We start from the raw sequence: 20,502 nt of genomic DNA on the forward strand, positions 1-20,502 counted from the left end.
AATGTCAGTGTTACCCACTTATTACATAATATATCTGGTATCAACTAGTTTATTCGAATTGCCAATATTACTTTATTTATCAGAAAGTCAATATTATAAATTAACGACTATTCAAAGAGTTTTAATATTTGTAGTATAAAACAAATCAAGACAGGGCGTTTCGCACCTCACATGGCGAAGATCCTGACTGGCCACGGGGCTTTTGAACACTATTTACACAGACTCAAACTGAAGACAAGCTCCGCGTGCGCCTGTGCGACCTTTGAAAGGGCCAGGTGCGATCTGGAGATAGAAGAGAGACTGGCATGAGGGTATACCGGGATGTGCTATCCGACATGTTGCTTGAGCACATCACCGTAAAAAAAATATAAGTACTAAGTTAAGACGTGCGTGGCAACTAACTATAGTTGCAACGTACTGGCAACACCTCTTTTATCCGGAAAAAGTTTCTGAATACTTTTCCGTGCAACAATGGGAACACATTAGACGCGTTATTAGATCATAGATGGTGTTATGCCGCAAAGGGTATGTTTTATGTATGCGGCGTCCACCCGACAATAACGAGCCTGATATTAGCTTTTTTCTCTCAAATATCTTGTATCGCTGGGATTTCTCAATGGGATACAGAAAACGATTTTGTTCGCCTTTGAAATATTGAGACGTTTTTGGAATTGTTATTAAGAATTGTAAATTAGAGTCTTTTCTCTGAATGGGACTTTCGATAAATCAAGAGATCAAATCTGAAGCGGCGATTTATTGATCATATACTAAGTCAATTTATTTGTACTCAGAAATAATATCATAATTATGATAAGACTTGACCTATAGTTCTAAAGTATATATATCCCGACTTTCGCACACGAATATACCGTGCACAAAGTTTATATGTAAATTCAACATCCAGGTCATCACAACTCGATGTCAACAAAACAACATTCTTTAATCTACGCTAAAAATAAAACGGTCCCCCATCAAAACTGTCCTGAATACAGAATTGCAGCGACACTTGATATTTTTGGATCGGCATCTTCTGGACACGCGCCAAAGATCAGTTAAAATAAGCACCGGCAGTAAAAAACCACACATTAGCTACTTCAAAAATTCTTAGATAATAGTTAAGATTTACATAGTTTAGAACTTGGTCATATTTCTGCATATTACAGTTTATTCTTAAAAGGTAGTATACCTAGCATATTAACTTGGAATTTTTGCTCTATGTTATGGGCTGTAGTTGTTTTGTAATTAAATATAATAAAATCCCTATCCCAGTACTAAATTTAAAAAAAACACAGTTTGTCGCTCCAGCTCCGTCCGCTTGCCCAATTGCTTGCCATTCAAGGAAGAGTGGTTCGAATCGTCGACGACCAACCCCTTCCCAGTGGCTGAATCCTTTGACGTAGAGATGTGGTGTGGTCAACTACTGCATTTACCACGGAGAAATCCCACCCGTGTCACCATGACGGCCGTCGTTGTGAATTGAACGTTTTTTAAGGAAGTTTCTGCCGCGCACCGGCAACATGCTGCCCCCGAATTATTTCCGAGATTTATATTTTAGAACCGATTCGACTTAATAGTGTTCCTTTTAAAAGGTCGGCAACGCACTCGCAATCCCTCTGGCATTATGTGTCCATGGACGAACATTGACGATGTTACAAGCAGTGCGATACAAAATTTGTATACACATAGAAAAACATAACTAGATTTTAAAACGTTTTAAAATCTGGTTAGGTTTGGTTGTGGTCAATAATTGATAATTGTTATAATACCGTTTCTTAACAAAGTTTAAGTTATTTATTAACACTTAATATTCATAATTATGACCTACTCAGCATTCATAAGCAGCTTTTCAGCATTCTTGACGTGACCCAAACCTGATGATTTGATGAAAGGTTTCTAACAAAATTTCTTTCGGTCAAGACTATTGAATTGACTTATGAATTTAAGAAACTATTGTAAATTTGTCAAACTGCAATTTTCAGTGAAACCTATGTTACGGTATATTTCAACGATGTTAGTTTACTTGTTTTATAATCATATCAAATCAAATCAAAAATCTATATTCATATAGGTAAACATGTACACTTATGAACGTCTAGAAAAACAAATTAAATTAATTGTAAATTTACATTTACAACCAGTTCGCAAGTCAAGGGCGTAGAGCGGGTAAGAAGAACTGGCAAGAAACTTTCCGCCACTCTTTTCAATCGCAAAGTTTTTAATACAAATTGTTTGAACTGGAGCAAGTCAATCCCAAAGATTAGGATCATAATGACTAATGATGTCTTAAATCGTTGTTGCTAGAACTCGTGATTATTGTAAAAACTACACAGTTTCATCACATTGAACTAAATGATGATTCATCAAATGAACTTTGTTTAAACCATGTTTTCATGTAAGATTTGCATTCGAAGAGTGAAGGGAGTCTGTATAGAATTCGCATTTGTTCTCCATGATTTATTTTCATAATACATTTTTGCACAAAATAATTCGAAGAAACCTTTAAATAGGCACATGTGAAAATATAACCTACATTTCCATTATTGGTGCCTAAAACTGTCTCTGATAATTTCTAGCACATGCTGCAACTGGAACGACCTTTTGGCCCACAGTTATCCTCTTTTGATAAAAAATACGTGAAGAAGTAGCAAAATTGTCGTGACACGTGGCGATTTCTGAAAGCATCGCTTGGCACGGTGCCACCAACGTATTTCTTTACCTTCCTTTCTTGCTTTATTTAATTTAACCGCCTTTAGAAATGAATAGAACTGCTTAAATATTTAGGATTAACATTTTATTTGTATTATATAATTTTAATTACATAACTACTTATTCATAATTATTTCTTATTGAACTTATAATTCTTCAGCTATCTTCTCTTCATATTCTACAAATACGCCATTGTAGGTAGTCATAATATATTTTGAATTAAAAAAATATCTTTCTAATCAATATATTTTTATGTTTAAATACAATTTTCGACTGACTCATGTTTGATTTTCAGTCTTACTTTAACATTATTCATAATTATAATTTTAAAAAAATACGATTCATCCAAAAAAAATATTATCCATTATAACATTCCGGTCGCTAATTCTCGATTCAAACTTATTACAAAGCAATTACCATTACTTACTTAAAACCGATTTTAAAATTAAAAGGCAACGAACTCGCGAGCCCTCTGGCATTGAGGGTGTCCATGGGCGGCGGTATCACTTAACATCAGGTGAGCCTCCTGCCCGTTTGCCCCCTGTTCTATAAAAAAAAAAATACCCACGGAAGTTATCACTTCGACGTGTACTGTTTTATCTCTATTGGAGAAGTAAGCGTGATGTGTATCGAAATCAGTGCTTTAAAAATAGTATAATAAGTTACAGTTACATTTGGCGCCGATGCTAACGACCTAGGTGTAATACCCGACATCTCAAGCCCGATTCACACCTGTTGTATTCAGATATTATAATTAGACCATCACATTGTGTCTAATTATAAAGTCACCAAATTAAACGTATACTAGCTCTGGATTGGGCGTGGCACTGTTAGAATTATATAATGCAAGTCGCATTCAATGCACTAACATATAATATACAAAATATATAATAATATAATGTATAATATGTTAGGGTATTGGAATATTAGCGTATAGGAATATTTTTACGGAGTCATTTGAGTATCATTATATATATCGTGATATGATATAATATCATCGTGATTATTTACATTTCGATACGTACGAACTCTTTTTCTTCTTTAAATCGTATGTTTGTAAGGTGCTCTCTCGGATGCCGTTTTGTTTGTGCGTTAGGTAATATATAAATACAAAACAAATAAAACAATTAAGTTTTTTTGTTACTAAATCGTGAGGCTATTGAAAAAGTTCGGTTTCAAGTGAATAGTGGTTTGAACTGAATTGAATTTAGATCCGGATTGAATCCTTAATTCTCTAACTTTCGACAAAACCGATTTGTACAGGCTTTAACAAAATATTCTCAATCATTCTGTGCGTATTGAAATTGTTTCTGTATGCAGCTTTCGTTAGAAAATACATCATGATTATTTAAACACACTCTTCGTACTTTTTTTTAAAGTTATTGTTATTGTTGTTTTACGTCCCTTGAAAATCTAAACTAATCCAATTAAATTTAAATGTAAAGATATAAACAGACTGATGTAATCTAAAAATAAATCACTATTTTCCTATGTAAAATTTGAACGATTCATCATGTCTCTTCTGCACTCTCCCCTAACTTTCCAGTATGACCGGTTCCTTGCGCTTTTTTAACGACTGGTCCTCGCTCTGTATCAGTTCCTCGGGCACTGCGCCCAGCCCATTTCCATTTTAGCTCATACACTATTTTAGCTATATCGGTGAGTTTAGTTCATCTACGGATGTCTGTAATTCTTATTAGGCCACGTAGAGAAACACCGAGCATAGACGTATCCATAGCAAAATGAGGGTCGCGGACCTTATGTAACCGGACTTATATTATCGTAAATAGGAATAGTAAAATTCGCAGAGAAGAGTACCAAAGCTTTATAGCGAAATACGTGCAATTTATCGGATGTTGCGGCTTTAAGCGCTTATGTTAAATACTAATAACAAATAACCGGTCGAATCCAGTTCTATTTTATTTGAAATTGCTGTTTCATAATATCTCGTACTTAACAGACCAAATACGCTACTGTTCAATGAATTATGGATCAGCTTTTTCAAGCTAAGATTTTTTAAATATTAAGACAATAAAATTTTAGAATTTGGTCTATTGCTATATATATAGCTACTTTCTTAGCATAATGTCGTGCGGAATTTTAATGTGGGGTCGGGCTGCTGACGTTGAATCCATTTTATTTTGAAAAAGAGAGCTGTCGGAGCCATTTATAATCTACGTCGTCACGAATCTCTTAGGGAACTATTTAAAAAGATGAATATTATGACGGTAAAAGTAATATCGATTCTAAATATTTTTAGTAAAATAAGTGATAGACATAATTTTATTAGTCGAAATAAAGATTAATTAGGTCAACCATCTTTTAGATTAGTCAAAGATCAAACATCATTTGGGGTGTCAAATGTGACAATACAATACCTACTAACATGTTAAAACTATTTTTTTTATTAAATAAATTTAAAATCAAAAAAAAATTACATATATTTATTTGACTAATGTATACAACTAATGTATTTTATAATAATCAAAATGGAACATGGTGTAATGGTTGCAGCTCCTTTCAAACATTGTATAAAAGAAAAAACTTGGCGATTAAAAAGAGTGGCGGACAGTTCTTTTCTACGCCTTACTATGCCCGTTCTTCTCTTCTGTTCTACGCCAAGAACGAATTTGAGAACTGGCAGTAAGTGTAAAATAAGAAGCATTTAATGTAGTGTTTGTATTTTTATTTCTAACGTTCATAAGTGTACATTATGTTACATACATGAATTAATCATTTTTGAATTAAATTGAATTTGAATTATTTATATTAATTTAGAGAACTGTCACTAAATAAATTCAAAACCCTTGTTAAAAGTATATTAATTAATAAAGCCTTTTATAAATGTGACGAATACTTATATGATCCTAATCCTTGGGATTGATTTGCTCCAGTTCAAACAATTTGTATTAAAAACTTGGCGATTGAAAAGAGTGGCGGAAAGTTTCTTGCCAGTTCTTCTTACCCGCTCTACGCCCTTGACTTGCGAACTGGTTGTAAATGTAAATTTACAGTTAATTTAATTTGTTTTTCTTGACGTTCATAAGTGTACATGTTTACCTATATGAATATAGATATTTTTGATTTGATTTGATTTGAATCTAAATTCTATTTTAAAAGAGTAAGGGTAGAGTTTCTTGACCCTTTTTCTCCACACGAAAACTGTCTTTTGGAAGGGGCAACTAAAATCATCTTGTCGGTCTAATTGAAATAAAAGATTTGACTTTGTTCTTTTATATTAGCCTGATTATGTGTGTGTGACTCGACTGATTTCAATTACCAATTTCTTATTGACAAGCAATATTTAAAGTCGGGCACCAAAACATCATTTCAATTTGGCGAACAGCCAGGGTGAATGCGACACTGGCCACTAGATATAGAAAATTCAATACTGCCCTGTAAACAAGAAGCAATATGCCTATTTCTGCTATACTTTATTGGTGAAATCGCAACAGTTTATGGTTATATTTGTAGTGTATTTGTCATGTATATGCGTAGCAACACATCATATGCTTGCTTGCAGGCTTGCCGACTATCGCCTTCACAAATCGTCTATATAAGCACTTTATTAATAGTTAAAATCTTATTTTTTTTCTCAGGTTTTTTGTTATGAAAGTTATTAACATGGAGTTTTGCCCTCATCGATTTCTTTACAATTTAAAATTCCAGTTTATTTTTATTAGGGTTGGAAGATACAGATCGATAAAGAGATAAGATCGTCGTTAGTGTAAAAATGCAAATAAGGCGGACCGTTAGCCTACGAACGAAATTTTTTCTTACTTATGTTTCGATGTTTCTTAAATTGTATACAATATTAATTCTATTCGTAGCGTACATACCTATACAATTTAATATTATTGCTAAGTGAAGATTAATCAATTATGGGGTTGTACGTTCATACCCTGACTGTGGCCAGCTTGCTATGTTTATTTTATACGTTTAAGGCTTCTGGGAATTTAAATTATTATACAGGACTTTTATAACTACACATTCAGTCTATTCAGGCAACGATTCACAATCATTCAAGCATTAAAGTAAACTTGGCTGATCTAACAGCTTATTGGCGTATGTAGAATGTCTGTAACTATTTGCTATGTACCTAGTCTTGCCATAAATACTGAAACAAAGAAAAATATTTTTTTTTCTGTTGCAAATAACATTTATTACTTTTACAGTGTGTTAGTTTAATACATAAATAAACAACAATTTATAATATAAAAAGCTTATTCGAAGTGGTCTCCATTGGGTGCGATACAGTCTTTAAAACGTTGAGGCCAGTTATCGATAGAAGCACGCACTCTTTCCATGGGAAAAATCTTCACTGCCAATCGTACGGATTGTCTTAGGGCCTCTAAATTATTATGCCGTTTAGAGCAAGCCATACTCTCTAAAACTGACCATAAATCATAATCTAGCGGATTAAGATCGGGACTAGACGACGGCAAGTCTTCAGCGCTGATGAAGTCCGAAACGTTCATTTTCAACCAAGACTGCGTAGACCGAGCTTTATGACCCGTTGCCGAGTCTTGTTGGAAGGACCATTCTTTGTTATTGAAAATGGTGTTATTAAATGGCTTCACTACCTTCTCAAGGATGGTATCTTGATACACTTGTGTCGAAGTTTTGATACCTTTTTCACAAAAGTATGACTCAGTCACTCCTTCATAGCTAATACCCCACTAAACCATCACTGAAGTCGGATAGTTCCCACGTTGCACACTGGCGACTTATTGGGAAGCTTCCTTAGAGCTTTGAGCACAAATACAGTCATTTTGTTTGTTAAAATGTTGCTCGATTGTAAAATAATTCTCATCCGTAAACAAAATTTTTCTGTGACCACTCTTTGCGTACCGCTTCAGTAATTTTTTCGATTTATCACCCTATTCTTTTTTAAATTATCATTTAAGAAATGACCAGAACGTCTCTTATAGGCTACAAGTCCTAAGTCATCTTTTAAAAAACGCAACATGGTTCTAGGTGCTATCTTTGTCTCCCGAGATAAAATCTTTTGCTTTTGGACAGGATTTCTTCGAATTCTTTCCCTTACTGCTTTGACCACCTTTTTCTTAAGAAGACTACGTGGAAGGCCAGATATTTTTCTGTCACAAATAGAGGAGGTCTCATTGTACCTATTAATAGCTCAGTACTCAAATATTTTACAAATACCAAGCGTATGGAGAGTTTTAAAATGTGCATTTAGCTTTATACCTACTTTGGTAATGAAATCACAGCGATTCGGTTCTCTTCATCACCCCACTGCATTTTAATATAGCAAAATATTATACAAAGTATTGGCGCCAAAATGAGAAAACTTAATGGACAATCATATAAAAATAACAGATTCCAAATTAAAATGTAATATTTTGTTTATTTTTAATTGTATCAGTATTTATGGCCAGACTAAGTATATCTACTTGCGAAGCTAGCGGTTAGTTAATATAGAAAATTGTATAATACTTAAATATTATTGGATGAGTGTTAGTTAATTAATAAGGTAGTTTAACGTTTGACTAAATTCTACAATGATATGCCATGCTGGCTAGGCCATGTTCCTCAAGCATGAGGTTGTCTGTTTCAACCCATAGTTTTGTCTTTTATTAACACAACTTTTACACATTCAAAGAAAACACTTTTTTGACCGATGTAAAATAATTATAAGTTTATAATAATACATAGATTCAATGAGTTATAAAAGTGTTCAAGCCCAGCTAATTCCCGTTAACTAACTGATTTCTCTTATAACCTATTCTAATATATAATCGAGGAGAAACTTACTTGATTCCATCATCTCAAAGCTAGTCCTTGTCATTGACAATATCACCAGCACTTTCACAAACACACACAAATCCGTTGCCATTTTCACTTAAAATACTTTTCGAAACACAACGAAACCCATCATCACTATAAGAAGAAAAGTGATGTTTATCCATGTGTAAAGTAAATTTAACTCCTCATAATATTTTTAAATTATTCAATTGATTTTGTTCCATGAGTAGCTGTTCAATTTGTGACGTCATTCAATACTTCAAACGTCATGGACATTTCATAATGAATACCACATTATGAAATGCTATTTTTAAAGCTTCAAAGTGTCGTAATATTAGGTTCTCGTCCAACTTTCCACCTCGAAATCCGGAACTGGATATCTGAAAGGAATGTTTTGGTAAAATTAGTGAAATTCTTATCTCCATATTTAATTAAATTCGGTTTCCATAAAAATAATAATATACGTTTACGAGCCTGTCCTATCAAATTATTGCAAATGTGTATTGCATATTATTTATTAGTCTTGATTAATTCATTTTACGAATTTCAAAACCCACGCGTCGACTATTTTCATTCGCTAAAACTAGAAATGCAGATTTCTCTAAAAATATTTTTTTGTTTTAACTTCAAATGTATAAATACACTACAGTGTCTTTTCTACTTCATAAAATTTATATAATTAATCAAAAAATTTATTGATACAACTAGTAACTACCCAACAACGCATGTTTGGGTAATGTTAATGTGTCACACAGAGGTCATGCTATTTTGGACATGCGTCACACTTCCGTCGAATTATTAATGTAACTCCCTCCGGATGCTTCGCTTCCTTTGCCTTGAAAATCATCGGATCCAATTAGGACCAGTCACTGAAATTAGTTATTTAACTAAGTAATTAATATTTAAGCTTTTTTATAAACAGTTATTATTTCATGACTTACTTTAAACTCTGAAAACTTACCGGAGAAAGAAAGAAAGAGAAGAAAGAAGAGAATTCCGGAAGATAAACACTATACTACTATACTATATATCATGAGTCAGGGCCAATTACAACCACAGCATACACGCATTACATACTGAAACGTACCTTGTTTGTAAAAAATTATTGTCTTTTAAAAAACATATTTTTCCTTATTATTATTATTTAAAAAAATTTTTTTCCTGATTATTATTATTTTATGAGTTTCTGTGTGTTGTTGTGTTAGTAATATGACTATATCTAAATACTTATTAATTTACCAAAACTTAAGAAATACGGGAATATTAATACATTTTGTTGAAATAAATTTCAAAATTCATAATAATGAGCATTCGTTTCTTTTTATCTACCCTCGTTAATAAATGAAAGATAAGGATCATAAGGGTGAAGTAAATTAGAATTACACAAGTATCCATTAATTGAAAAGGAATAAATTATGATAAATTGAGATAAACCATAAGATAATTATCAGATAAGATCATCCTAATATATTATAAGCTTTTATTGTTAGATAATAACTGAAAAATAGCTTATAACAATATTTTTGGTTATCTATCGAATCAATTATATTTAATTGTTAAATTACATTACTGAATAGGTACTCGAGCCCGAATATTGGTTGAAATAACTAAACTAATCTACTTATATTTTTATAAAACTCGCAGGACAAATTGTGACAGGATTATGGCCGCGGGGCTTGTCGGTTTAACAGTTTTAGATATTTTGGGGGTAATGGCACTATTTCAGAAATATATACAAAGGTAGCAAAGTTTAAGCAAAAACTTTTATTATTTGATGATTATTATCTTGCTGAAATACGAGCAATAATGAAGACATATGAATTAAAATGATCAAAGGTATTTATTATGTTTCAAAGAATTTTCTTATACAAAATCTATGGATAAATGTAGACGAATAAAGAAACCGTCAGTTTGATTGTGATCGGAAAATCGACTAATATCATTAAGTACCATGTGATGTGTCATCAATACGATTACTTACTAGAAGAACTAAAATACTTTTATGTAATTTATTGATGAATATACATATTTATACTACTTCCCTAGTATTCATTTTGAATTAGTTTAAGGCCCTATCCCTTTTAATAACATGTAAGGATTGCCTGTGGTGCGCAATGGAGAGCTGGATCACTGAGGCGCACCGGCCCATAATAGCAATGACTTGGATTGCGATAAAATATATCGTGTTCGTCATAAAATTAAATCAAAGTATCAACAATTGGCTATGTTTGGATTTTTCTATTTTGCGAAGTTATTTAAATCATGTATTGATCGTTTAGAATAATAAATAAACGACTCCACTCCACCATATATTTCATACATTTGCCCCACTTTAATAAACGATGACAAAAACTAGAAATAAACACTGTACCCGTACAGTGTTCACCATGCCTCCTGCTGATAGAGGACAAATCTTTGTTTTTAATTTATTTTATTATTCTTTATTACTCAAGATGTCATATGGAACAAGGTGTAATGTTTATAGCTCGTTACAAACATTGTGTAAAAAAAATCTTGGCGATTAAAAAGAGTGGCGGAGAGTTTATTGCCAGTTCTTCTTTTCCATTCTACGCCCTTGATTTGAGATCTGGCAGTAAATGTCAAATTAGATTAATTTAATGTATATTTCTTATTTTTGACGTTCATAAGTGTACATTATGTTACCTATATGAATAAATGATTTTTGATTTGATCTGTACTTGTTTTAAAATTGTTATCTTTCGTGTGTAACAAGTTAATATAAATAGAAAACTATTAACTTTTTATACAACACAAAAATAGCTTAGTTAATGTCACAACATCTTAACTGCATTATTAGGGGAGAGTTCAAAATAAATCCAACTCTGTCATCAACTTTAAAATGATGCCGTAACAACGCATCTTACAAAGTTTAAATTGCAGCTGACAGCTTTTAACATGACGAGAATATGGTGTTATGAAATGAGATATAATTAAATTATAATCTTATATATAAAATTCTTGTGTCACGGGGTTAGTAACCGAACTCCTCCAAAACGGCTCGACCGATTCTCATGAAATTTTGTGTGCGTATTGGGTAGGTCTGAGAATCGAACAATATCTATTTTTCATCCCCCTAAATGTTAAGGGTGGTCCATCCCTAAATTTTTTTATTTATGTTTTAGACAAAATTTTTCGTTTTTATTTTTTTACGATACACCATACAAAAATACATGCAACCCTAAATTTTCACTCCTCTACAATCATCCCTTATGTTTTTTTTTGTTAATTATAAACTTTAATTTTTTGGCACAAAAACATGGCAAAACAACGTTTGCCGGGTCAGCTTGTAAATATATATAAGTCAAAATTATTGAGATTAATTTATTCACATAGAAAGGCTACTTGGAATATTTTTATAATTAGTTTACTATCGTTATTTACTTACAGCTAAAACTATATAATTTTGTTAATTATGGTCTAATTCGTGTGTATCAGCTTAACAATAACGTATTTTACGTATAGTAAGAATCATATAATTGGTACAGGAAACAAAAATAATGTGCGACGATACAAAATGGTAAGTCATTATAATACCTTTTGATGTAAGCTCTTTGATGTGAGTGACATTTTGTAAACTGGGAGTGATTTGCCTTGGTTGGTGGCTCTTGGAATGATATAGCACACATTGTTATAAGGGTGAGTGCAGAGTATAGGCCCTTGATAAAAACCTGTGTGTATAATATATATTTGACGCTTGACATAGCAAGAAACGTACTCCCTTTTTGTTTTAAAAGGCCATATTTTGAGAGGATTTAGTTAATTTTTATATTTTTTGCCCGATTTTTGAATTAGATGCTAGTCGAATGAAATAACAAACAAAGATTTTTTCGACAAAAAATTCGATAAATCACAAAAATCAGTTATACGTTTTCAGAGGTGGTACTTTGTTGTTTGTTTAATATTAAGTGGATTTTAACATCTAGTCCGAATGATATTAACGGCTTCATCAGCAACATCATCACTGGCCCCTTCCAATACTTATAATTAAACATATTTGTTCGACTAACTAGTGTTACACCTAGCTACTGTTTGTCGAGAACTTGAAATAATAAGGCCATATGTACGTTGCCTTAACGAACTAATTATAGAAAGAATTTTTGACGTTTTGTTTTATGATGTGATGAGTGATGTCGCCCTATTCTTGGTTACTAATGTGTGTGTTGGAAAATGAATTGTTGCCTTTTGCCTACGTTATATAAATTCAAAGACGCTTTTCAACATAACATATAACAAATAGACAGTTTTAATAATTCAACCGTATTTCATGAATAGATAACATTACTAAGATTCTTGACAAAGGCTTTATTTAATTATGAAAATACTTTGTTTCATGAAATATGTACTTCTGTATGTTGTATAAACATACTTGCTTTGTTACCTCGGGTTTAAATAATACAAAATAATTTACAAATATCCAAGATAAGTAATAAAAAATCTAATTGTAAATTATGTTTGTATTTTATAATTATTTTTATCAGGTTTTATTACATTTTAACTTTTAAATGTACTCGAAAAGCATCTCATTATTTAAAGAACTCTCACCAATTAGAATAAAACACAACAACCATTACGATGACTTAAATCCTTAGGGAAAATACTATTAACGATATTCCTATTGATTCTTTAAAGATTTTTTAAAGCTAGCATGAGTTCCGAGGTATTTCTGTTTCCCATCTGTTCTGATCAGTTCTGACTTTATTGTGACTTGCAGTTTTTCGTTAAAAATATTCATTAAATTAATAAGGATAGCGGTAAATTTTGATTGAAACATGCAATAAATTGTAATTCGTAGCAAAACTCGGTTTTATCTAACAAATGGATTAATAATTAAATTTTTAAGAAATTAAACATCGAACAACGATCGACGAACAACCAATATAAAAAAATGGTGGCGTTTAATATTATCTGTTTGATTTCTATTAACAGAATATCCTTTATAAGTATAAATATAATATAGATTAACTAAGTACTATAATGTGTAGACTTAGATCTATTAGGCTCATTTAGAGCCATTATATTAAGATCAACGAAATTATTAATTCAATATAGATGTGTCACGCGGAATGGTAATTGCAGGCGACAATTAAAGGTATGTTTGTGTAGGGAATTAGAATCGTTATGACTCATTACATTCGTCTAGACTGGTGCCTAGAGAAGATATAACTAAAATTCACAGTAGAAAAAAATTCTCTTGGCTGTGTGTAATATAAATAGCTGTATCCTTTAACTAAGAGGACTTAAAAATATTTTCTGAAAAGACCGAATTTTGAGGCAGATTGTCTTAACAGGTATAACCATTAAAAAGTCCGTTAACATATGTTATTCGTATTCGAATCGATCTACTAATATGTGCTCTAATAGAAGGCAGGTTTTCCCAGCCGTGGACACATGTACAGTGTACAATAACGGCGGACGCTTTTGTCTCCTGACGGGAATGTACGTCAATCAAGGTCATTCAGGCTGTAGTCTACTTTTCTAGGCATGTAATGTGTACACGGAGCTCTAACTTAACGCGATACTAGAGATAATGAAATCCATTAAATTCGTCTTAAAGAGGATTCCGAATTTGAAACCACGTTTCGTGGTATTCACAAAACCAAACATATATTAAAGGGACTAAGATGTGTGCTTATCCTATTGTTCTATTGTATAATAAGACCTGTCACACTATTTGGAACTTTAATATGTACTCCTTTCGAGAAGAGGGAATTTTAATTTGTAATCAATGTAACGTATAGTGAAGGAAAACATTGTGAGAATACAAACTTACTGTACATAAAAAGACGACGGCGTGTTATCAAGCACAGTCTTATCACTTACTTATCTTACTTAACTGACTTAGAAAAAAACGATCACGAAATAAATACAGAAGCTTAGACCAAAAAGGTTGTAGCGCCGCTGGATTTCTTATATATAAAACACAAATCCAGACTATTCTAGTAACTTTAAGCCGATTTCGCTTTTCAAGCAAAACCGTAGATTTGCTGGTTTGGCATGGTCAATATGCAACTATCATAAATCACGCGCAAATCATTTAGATGGCAAATTGTCGAAACGGCAAGTGTCAAGAGTGGCTGCGAATTGATTGGCAGGAGGAAGTGACTAATATGGCAGGTGGGACCGTAGCGCGTGTGAACTAGATCTATCTTGCCTAGCTGGGAAAGAAAATTGTTTATCAATTTAGACCAAGTAGAGTTTACAATTTTGCAGTATTTAATCAGAATCAAGACGTTAAATGGAATGCTTTGCAAAACTGAATTCATTACCTATTTTAAAATATGAAGAGTTATCCGCCCGGAATAAATTTTGAATTAATTATATCTGATAAAATAAGTACAAGTTATACTTATTTAAAGAAATGTTAATTTACTATACTATATTATAAGTTAGTATCGACAGAAGAAAGATTATCTCATCTTTGTGTAGTACCTACTCGTATCATTTAAAAACGCTAATACCCAAAAGAGTCCATTTTGTCAATGATGACAATATTAGATTAAATTCGACGAACGTTAGATTAAGTTCGAGATGAAAAACCTCTTACTATTACTTCCCCCGCGCTTCGTAAAACATGATGTATTGTAGCATTATACATGTGGACATTATGTTTACCATATTCCGATTATTTTTGTACAGCTTCACATTACTAAAAAAAATAAATCAGTGGCGCTACAACCTCTTTTAGGTCTTGGCCTCTGATTTCTGAATCTGTTTCATGGTTCTTTTTTAAATCTAATAGGTAAGTTGGTGAACAGCCTCCAGTGCCTGACACACGTCGTCTACTTTTTAGGTCTAAGACATGTCAATTTCCTCACGATGTTTTCCTTCACCGTTCGAGCAAATATTAAAAACGCACATAGAAAGAAATTCCATTGGTGCACAGCCGGGGATCGAATCTACGACCTCAGGTATGAGAGTCACACGCTGAAGCCACTGCTCCTTACTACTGCAACCATAAATAATCATTTTATACATACATTTTTTTTCAGGCAGCAGAAATTTCAAATATATTCCGTAAAATCAAGTAAAGCACACAGTAAAAAATATTCTATATATTTGAAAAAACATCGTTCCCGAAGCGCAGTTCAAAAGTTACAAATAATGGAACTATTTACATACTGTTCTATTAATATTATTTACAATTTAACATAATCTAAATCAATATAATAATTTTTACAATTTTCAGGCAGTCTTAGTGAGGATCGCGTAGGGTCACCGCATGATTTCTTATGACGAAGTATGGTTATAGCCATACGACATCTTGGCACCTCGATGCGAACGCTTTGAGTGAAGTTTTTGGAGGGAGGACCAAAGGCAGTCACAATGGTAAAGACCCTTTTTTTGCAATCAAAATGTGTAAAACAACTGAAGACAACCAAGCAATATGACACTGGGCCGAGGAACTGGCTGGTGCGAGCGCTGGGTTTGACATTATCCACGTGTTCAAACCACAGCTCAAGAAATTCGACATTATTCATGCCTCGAGCTGTAGCTGGTGGCGCCGTCGGGTTTAAGAGGTTAAGCACAGTTGCAAGATCCAAATCATCTCTCACCACGGGACGTATTTCCCCACGACAAACATTGGTATTAAAATGTGTTCAACATAGTGCTTACTCGACACAACATTATTGTTTCAAGTAGTATTAAAAACAAGTATTAAACTGAATCTCAATCGCGAAGGGAAGCGGAGGAGGGCCTTAATGTGAGTATTTTGTTTTTGTTTCCCCTTCAGTCGCTAATGTCCGAATTAACATTTACTTTTGATGTTGCAATACAAAGAGAATACTTGTTGGCAATTTTGCGTTCAATCGCTTATATTCCAATTGTATTCAAAGAAAATCGTCCACCATTTAATTGTACTTAAAATTAATCACAGAAATGAAAAGATCCCTGATTTTTATCATTTATATTGATTTTTATAGATATATATTAATAAAAATACTTCAGATAAGTAAGGTTATTGGTTATTTATACAGGCCTATCAGGTTTACAGTTATTAATTAAAAACTTACTACGAGTACGTAGTCTTCAAACATAAATAACGTCTCGTTCTCTTTCTAAAATGCCAATGGAGTTTCAAACTTTTGCGTTTGGCCTCAGGTTTCTGCATTTGTTTCGTAATAATTTGTTTAATAGGAACGTAGGTCTTAAATAAAAGTCCATTTATGCCGGGATGCGAATCTCGGGATGAGAGTCACACAGTCGAGTAACTTGTCTTCAACTGAACACTTGTACTAGCTCACTAGAACACTAACCGGGTTGCAAGACAAAAACTATTTCTTAAAGATTTCATATTATGATCCATGATGGCAAAAGTCCTTGTCGTAATATTTGCAATCAATATTAATAACTATGAGTGCCCGCACATCAATCATTCGCTAGCTATGCTTCCCTATTATAAAAGATTTACCTTTTATTAATATTAATTGTAGAGGTAAATTACATTGAAGTAACGGACTTCCGGTAAACTTGAACATAAATAACATTCGGTTTAGATATTATTTATGGAGTATTGTTACCCTCTAGTGGAGCAAAATAAATTTCTGCGTCTTCTCGACTCTTTAACAGTACATAGGTCATTGTTTGCACAATCCGAGGTTCGTATGTACCACCTCCGATCCTCATGGGACATGAATTGCGTATTAAACCTACGTACTGGATCGCAGAGATACCTAATGTTAGCATTACACAACACCCACGTAGTCCTGGAATGCGAGGCTGTGGCTAAACAACGTGCAAAAATCCTTGGAGCAGTGAGGTCGGTCCCTGAAGTCACGGCACCAGGGGACCTTTGTGCTTCTCGAAGGAGCTAGGCTGGCTAAATTAGCTAGGACTTTATGCACAACGGACCAATTATGTGTCTCAGTGCCAGGGGCGTAGCTACCGCCGTATTTGCCGTATCAATTATACGGGGCCCCCGGGCCACGGGGGCCCCCAAAGTGTGTAAGGAAAAAGAATAAAAACTTTATAATTTATTTTATTTTACAAATGACAAAATTCTATAAAGCAATTCCTTTTTTTCCCGCCTTAAGCGTGCGTTCAAAAGTTGGCTCACTCTCTTATAATAATTGGTTGCAAGGAAATACCATCGATACTCTTTTGAAAAGTGAAATCGATAGTAAAATTACATTCTGGAGAGATGTACTGCATCGTATAATTAATGTTATTATTACTTTAGTATCTTGTAATCTACCTTTCAGGAGGCATGATTCTGATTCTGGCAATTTTATGGCAATTCCACGTCTGCTATCTAACTATGATGCAACTTTAAAGAAAACTTTTTCTAAAACCGAAAGGTGAAATAAATTATTTAAGCCCTACGATTCAAAACGAAATTATTAGTTTGCCTGGTACTAACGTTAGGAACTATTTAGGTCTGCTAAATACAGTAAAGACATCACACTTAATCTTTGTGACCAATTAAAGGCTCTAAAAACATGCTTAAATTCTGAAATTAAAAAAAATTATTCCATTAAAGAACTCATTGAATGATTGCTAGTAAAATTCAATAGTCTTGCATCCAGTTTTCCCGAGGTAATCACAGCATGCTTTTTATTCTTGGCCCTTCCAGTTACAACCGCAACGGCAGAAAGAAGTTTTTCAAAATTAAAACTAATAAAAAATTACTTAAGAACTTCGATGTCGATTCGATTCGTTCGATTGTCCATAGAGGCAGAAACTTTAGAAAAACTAAAATCATCATCAGCCATAAATGATTTAATAAATCAGTTTGCCGATAAAAAGGCAAGGAGAGTGAATATTTAAAATTCGATTTTTATTTGTAAAATGGGTAAATTATGTGATAAATAAATATTACTTCTCACAATATTTGTTTTCTTTTGTGAAAAATCTTTACCTCCATATACCTAAGGGCCTCCAAAAAAAATTTTATACGGGGCCCCGACAAGGCACGCTACGCCACTGCTCAGTGCGGAAACTCAGTCTACCAATCTTTGACCTATATTACAAGACAAACCATGTTTCGAAGTGAGATTTATGATGGACACTATGAATGGAATCATATTTTAGTCATTAGTTCGTCACTCAGGGGTACCTGATGTCTGCCTGCTCTGCTATAAAAAAATGTATGCTTTTAAGAATATTTAAGGCATTTTTTTTAACATCAAAATAATCTAAAATAAATATATATATTTTTAGATTCTGTCATATTCATATCTATTTAGTTCTTTAGTGCTGACAAAATTACAATGTATATGTATTACAAGCGGTTTCCACTTAGTTGAATACATATTTCTGAAGTATTATGTGCGATCAGGATAAATATGAAAGGTTTGTACTGTTCATTATTATTTTGTGGTGAAAGATGTATGTCACCACATACGGATACGACACTTATCTTGCCACAGCCGCCCCTACCCTTAAATGAATAAGGTAATTTTAGAAATGTATGTTCTACCACCCCTATAATTTTAATTAATATAAACACCAACCAATCAAGCAGTAGCTCTACTTAAAAAGAAATGTTTTCTTTTGTTAAACTTACTTAAAAAAAATCGGGAACAAAGGCGTCTGGCCTTTGTTACTGTAACGAAACAATTTAATAAAACATCCATCCTATTTATTTGTCTTTAAGGATGTTTTCAGCAAGTAAAGCTATGAAAGCATAGTGTATATATTTCACAGGTTGTAAATTGCCAACACAATCAGATTAAATATTTGTCGTAGTTACGTGTGAATAAATTAAAATCATAGACGTACTTCTAAATACCACAAGAAAAAGTGTTACATAATTAAGCACGAAAATTTAAATACATCCAGGTATAGTAGTATCATCTGAGCCAATAGTAGGTCTTGATTTAGATTTTTGTGATTCATGTGCAGTTTTTACTTTTTTTATTTTTCATGATATCGGTTTAATTTCATATTATTTGTTCCTGTTAAGTTTCTTCTTAATATATATATATATATATATATATATATATATATATATATATTTTTTTTTTTTGCACTTCTTGCCTACCCTATGTAATTAATTACATTTTTCCCTTCACTCACAGTGGTTGCCTGAAAGAGATCGCTCGAAAGCGATAAGGCCGCCAGTTGCATTCAAATATATTCAATTTTTATATTGTAATGTAACGAAGTGTTCATAATCCAAAAGTTAGATATATCATGATTTTCACGAGCGATGTTGCATAATCTGCAACTTTTAACGCCAATTTGATTTTGACTACTGGTGAATTCTTTTTACTTAAAAGCTTTACTAAAAATAAATTTATAATTAAAGGTTTTAATATAAATAAAAAATAAGTAAAATAACAAACCGTGTATAATATCCATTAATCACAACACACAAAACAATAGTACACAAACTATCGATCAACCATAGAAGATCACTTCAGAACGCGCGCGCGCACCGACGTCCCGGCTAGTACTAGTTGATCTTGATTAGTTACCCGGTTCCTATAAATAAATTGTCGCTACTGTGTGGGTTAGTTTGACTCTCGAAATCTAGACACAATTTATTTCTTCATAACTAAATCCTTAAAATCGTCTTCATAACAATCAATAAAATATTCATACAAATATGGAATTTGTGATTTCATAGTAACAGAACTGAATGAAGCTACTAACAACAAACATGCTAAATGACCCATATTTTCAAATGGCAAATCTAAGCTAGTTAAAAGAAACCAGATAGTTTACATATATTAAGTGTTCATATGCAAATATAAGTCTTGCATGTTCCACAAATTCATGGAAGTGAACACGGAATGAACATGATTTAATTCGAAAGCCGATTTTATTACAAGCCCCTTTTCGGAAAATTCGACATATTTATAAATTATTTTTGAACATCGGTTCTTTATCGTAAATTTTGTGTATTTTTTTAAACGCCTCGTTACAATACAATATAAAAATTGAACATAGTTTTGATACTTTAGAGCAATCACTTCCAGGCAATCACTGTGAAGAAAAAAAAGATGCCAAGAAGTGCAAAAATGTAAGTGTATTCTATCCTATACAAAATACTTTAATGTACATATT

At 32.7% G+C, this 20,502-nt stretch overlaps 1 protein-coding gene across 2 annotated transcripts in view; it reads right to left on the minus strand.

Annotated features, from left to right (window-relative positions):
* LOC110998963 overlaps positions 1 to 19,885 on the minus strand; it is a 66,333-nt gene extending 46,448 nt beyond the window's left edge. For both annotated transcript variants that reach the window (XM_022267786.2, XM_022267785.2), the window contains exons 1-2: positions 19,779 to 19,885; positions 8,482 to 8,852 (exon numbers count right to left, since the gene is read on the minus strand). In XM_022267786.2, coding sequence (XP_022123478.2) covers positions 8,482 to 8,563 — 82 coding nt within the window. In that variant the 5' untranslated portion in view covers positions 8,564 to 8,852; positions 19,779 to 19,885. The remainder of the gene's footprint in view (positions 1 to 8,481; positions 8,853 to 19,778) is intronic.
* Between the last annotated feature and the right edge of the window lie 617 nt (positions 19,886 to 20,502).

This window comes from Pieris rapae, chromosome 1 (genome assembly GCF_905147795.1).
Source record: "Pieris rapae chromosome 1, ilPieRapa1.1, whole genome shotgun sequence".
In the NCBI taxonomy this organism is placed as follows: Eukaryota; Metazoa; Arthropoda; class Insecta; order Lepidoptera; family Pieridae; genus Pieris; species Pieris rapae.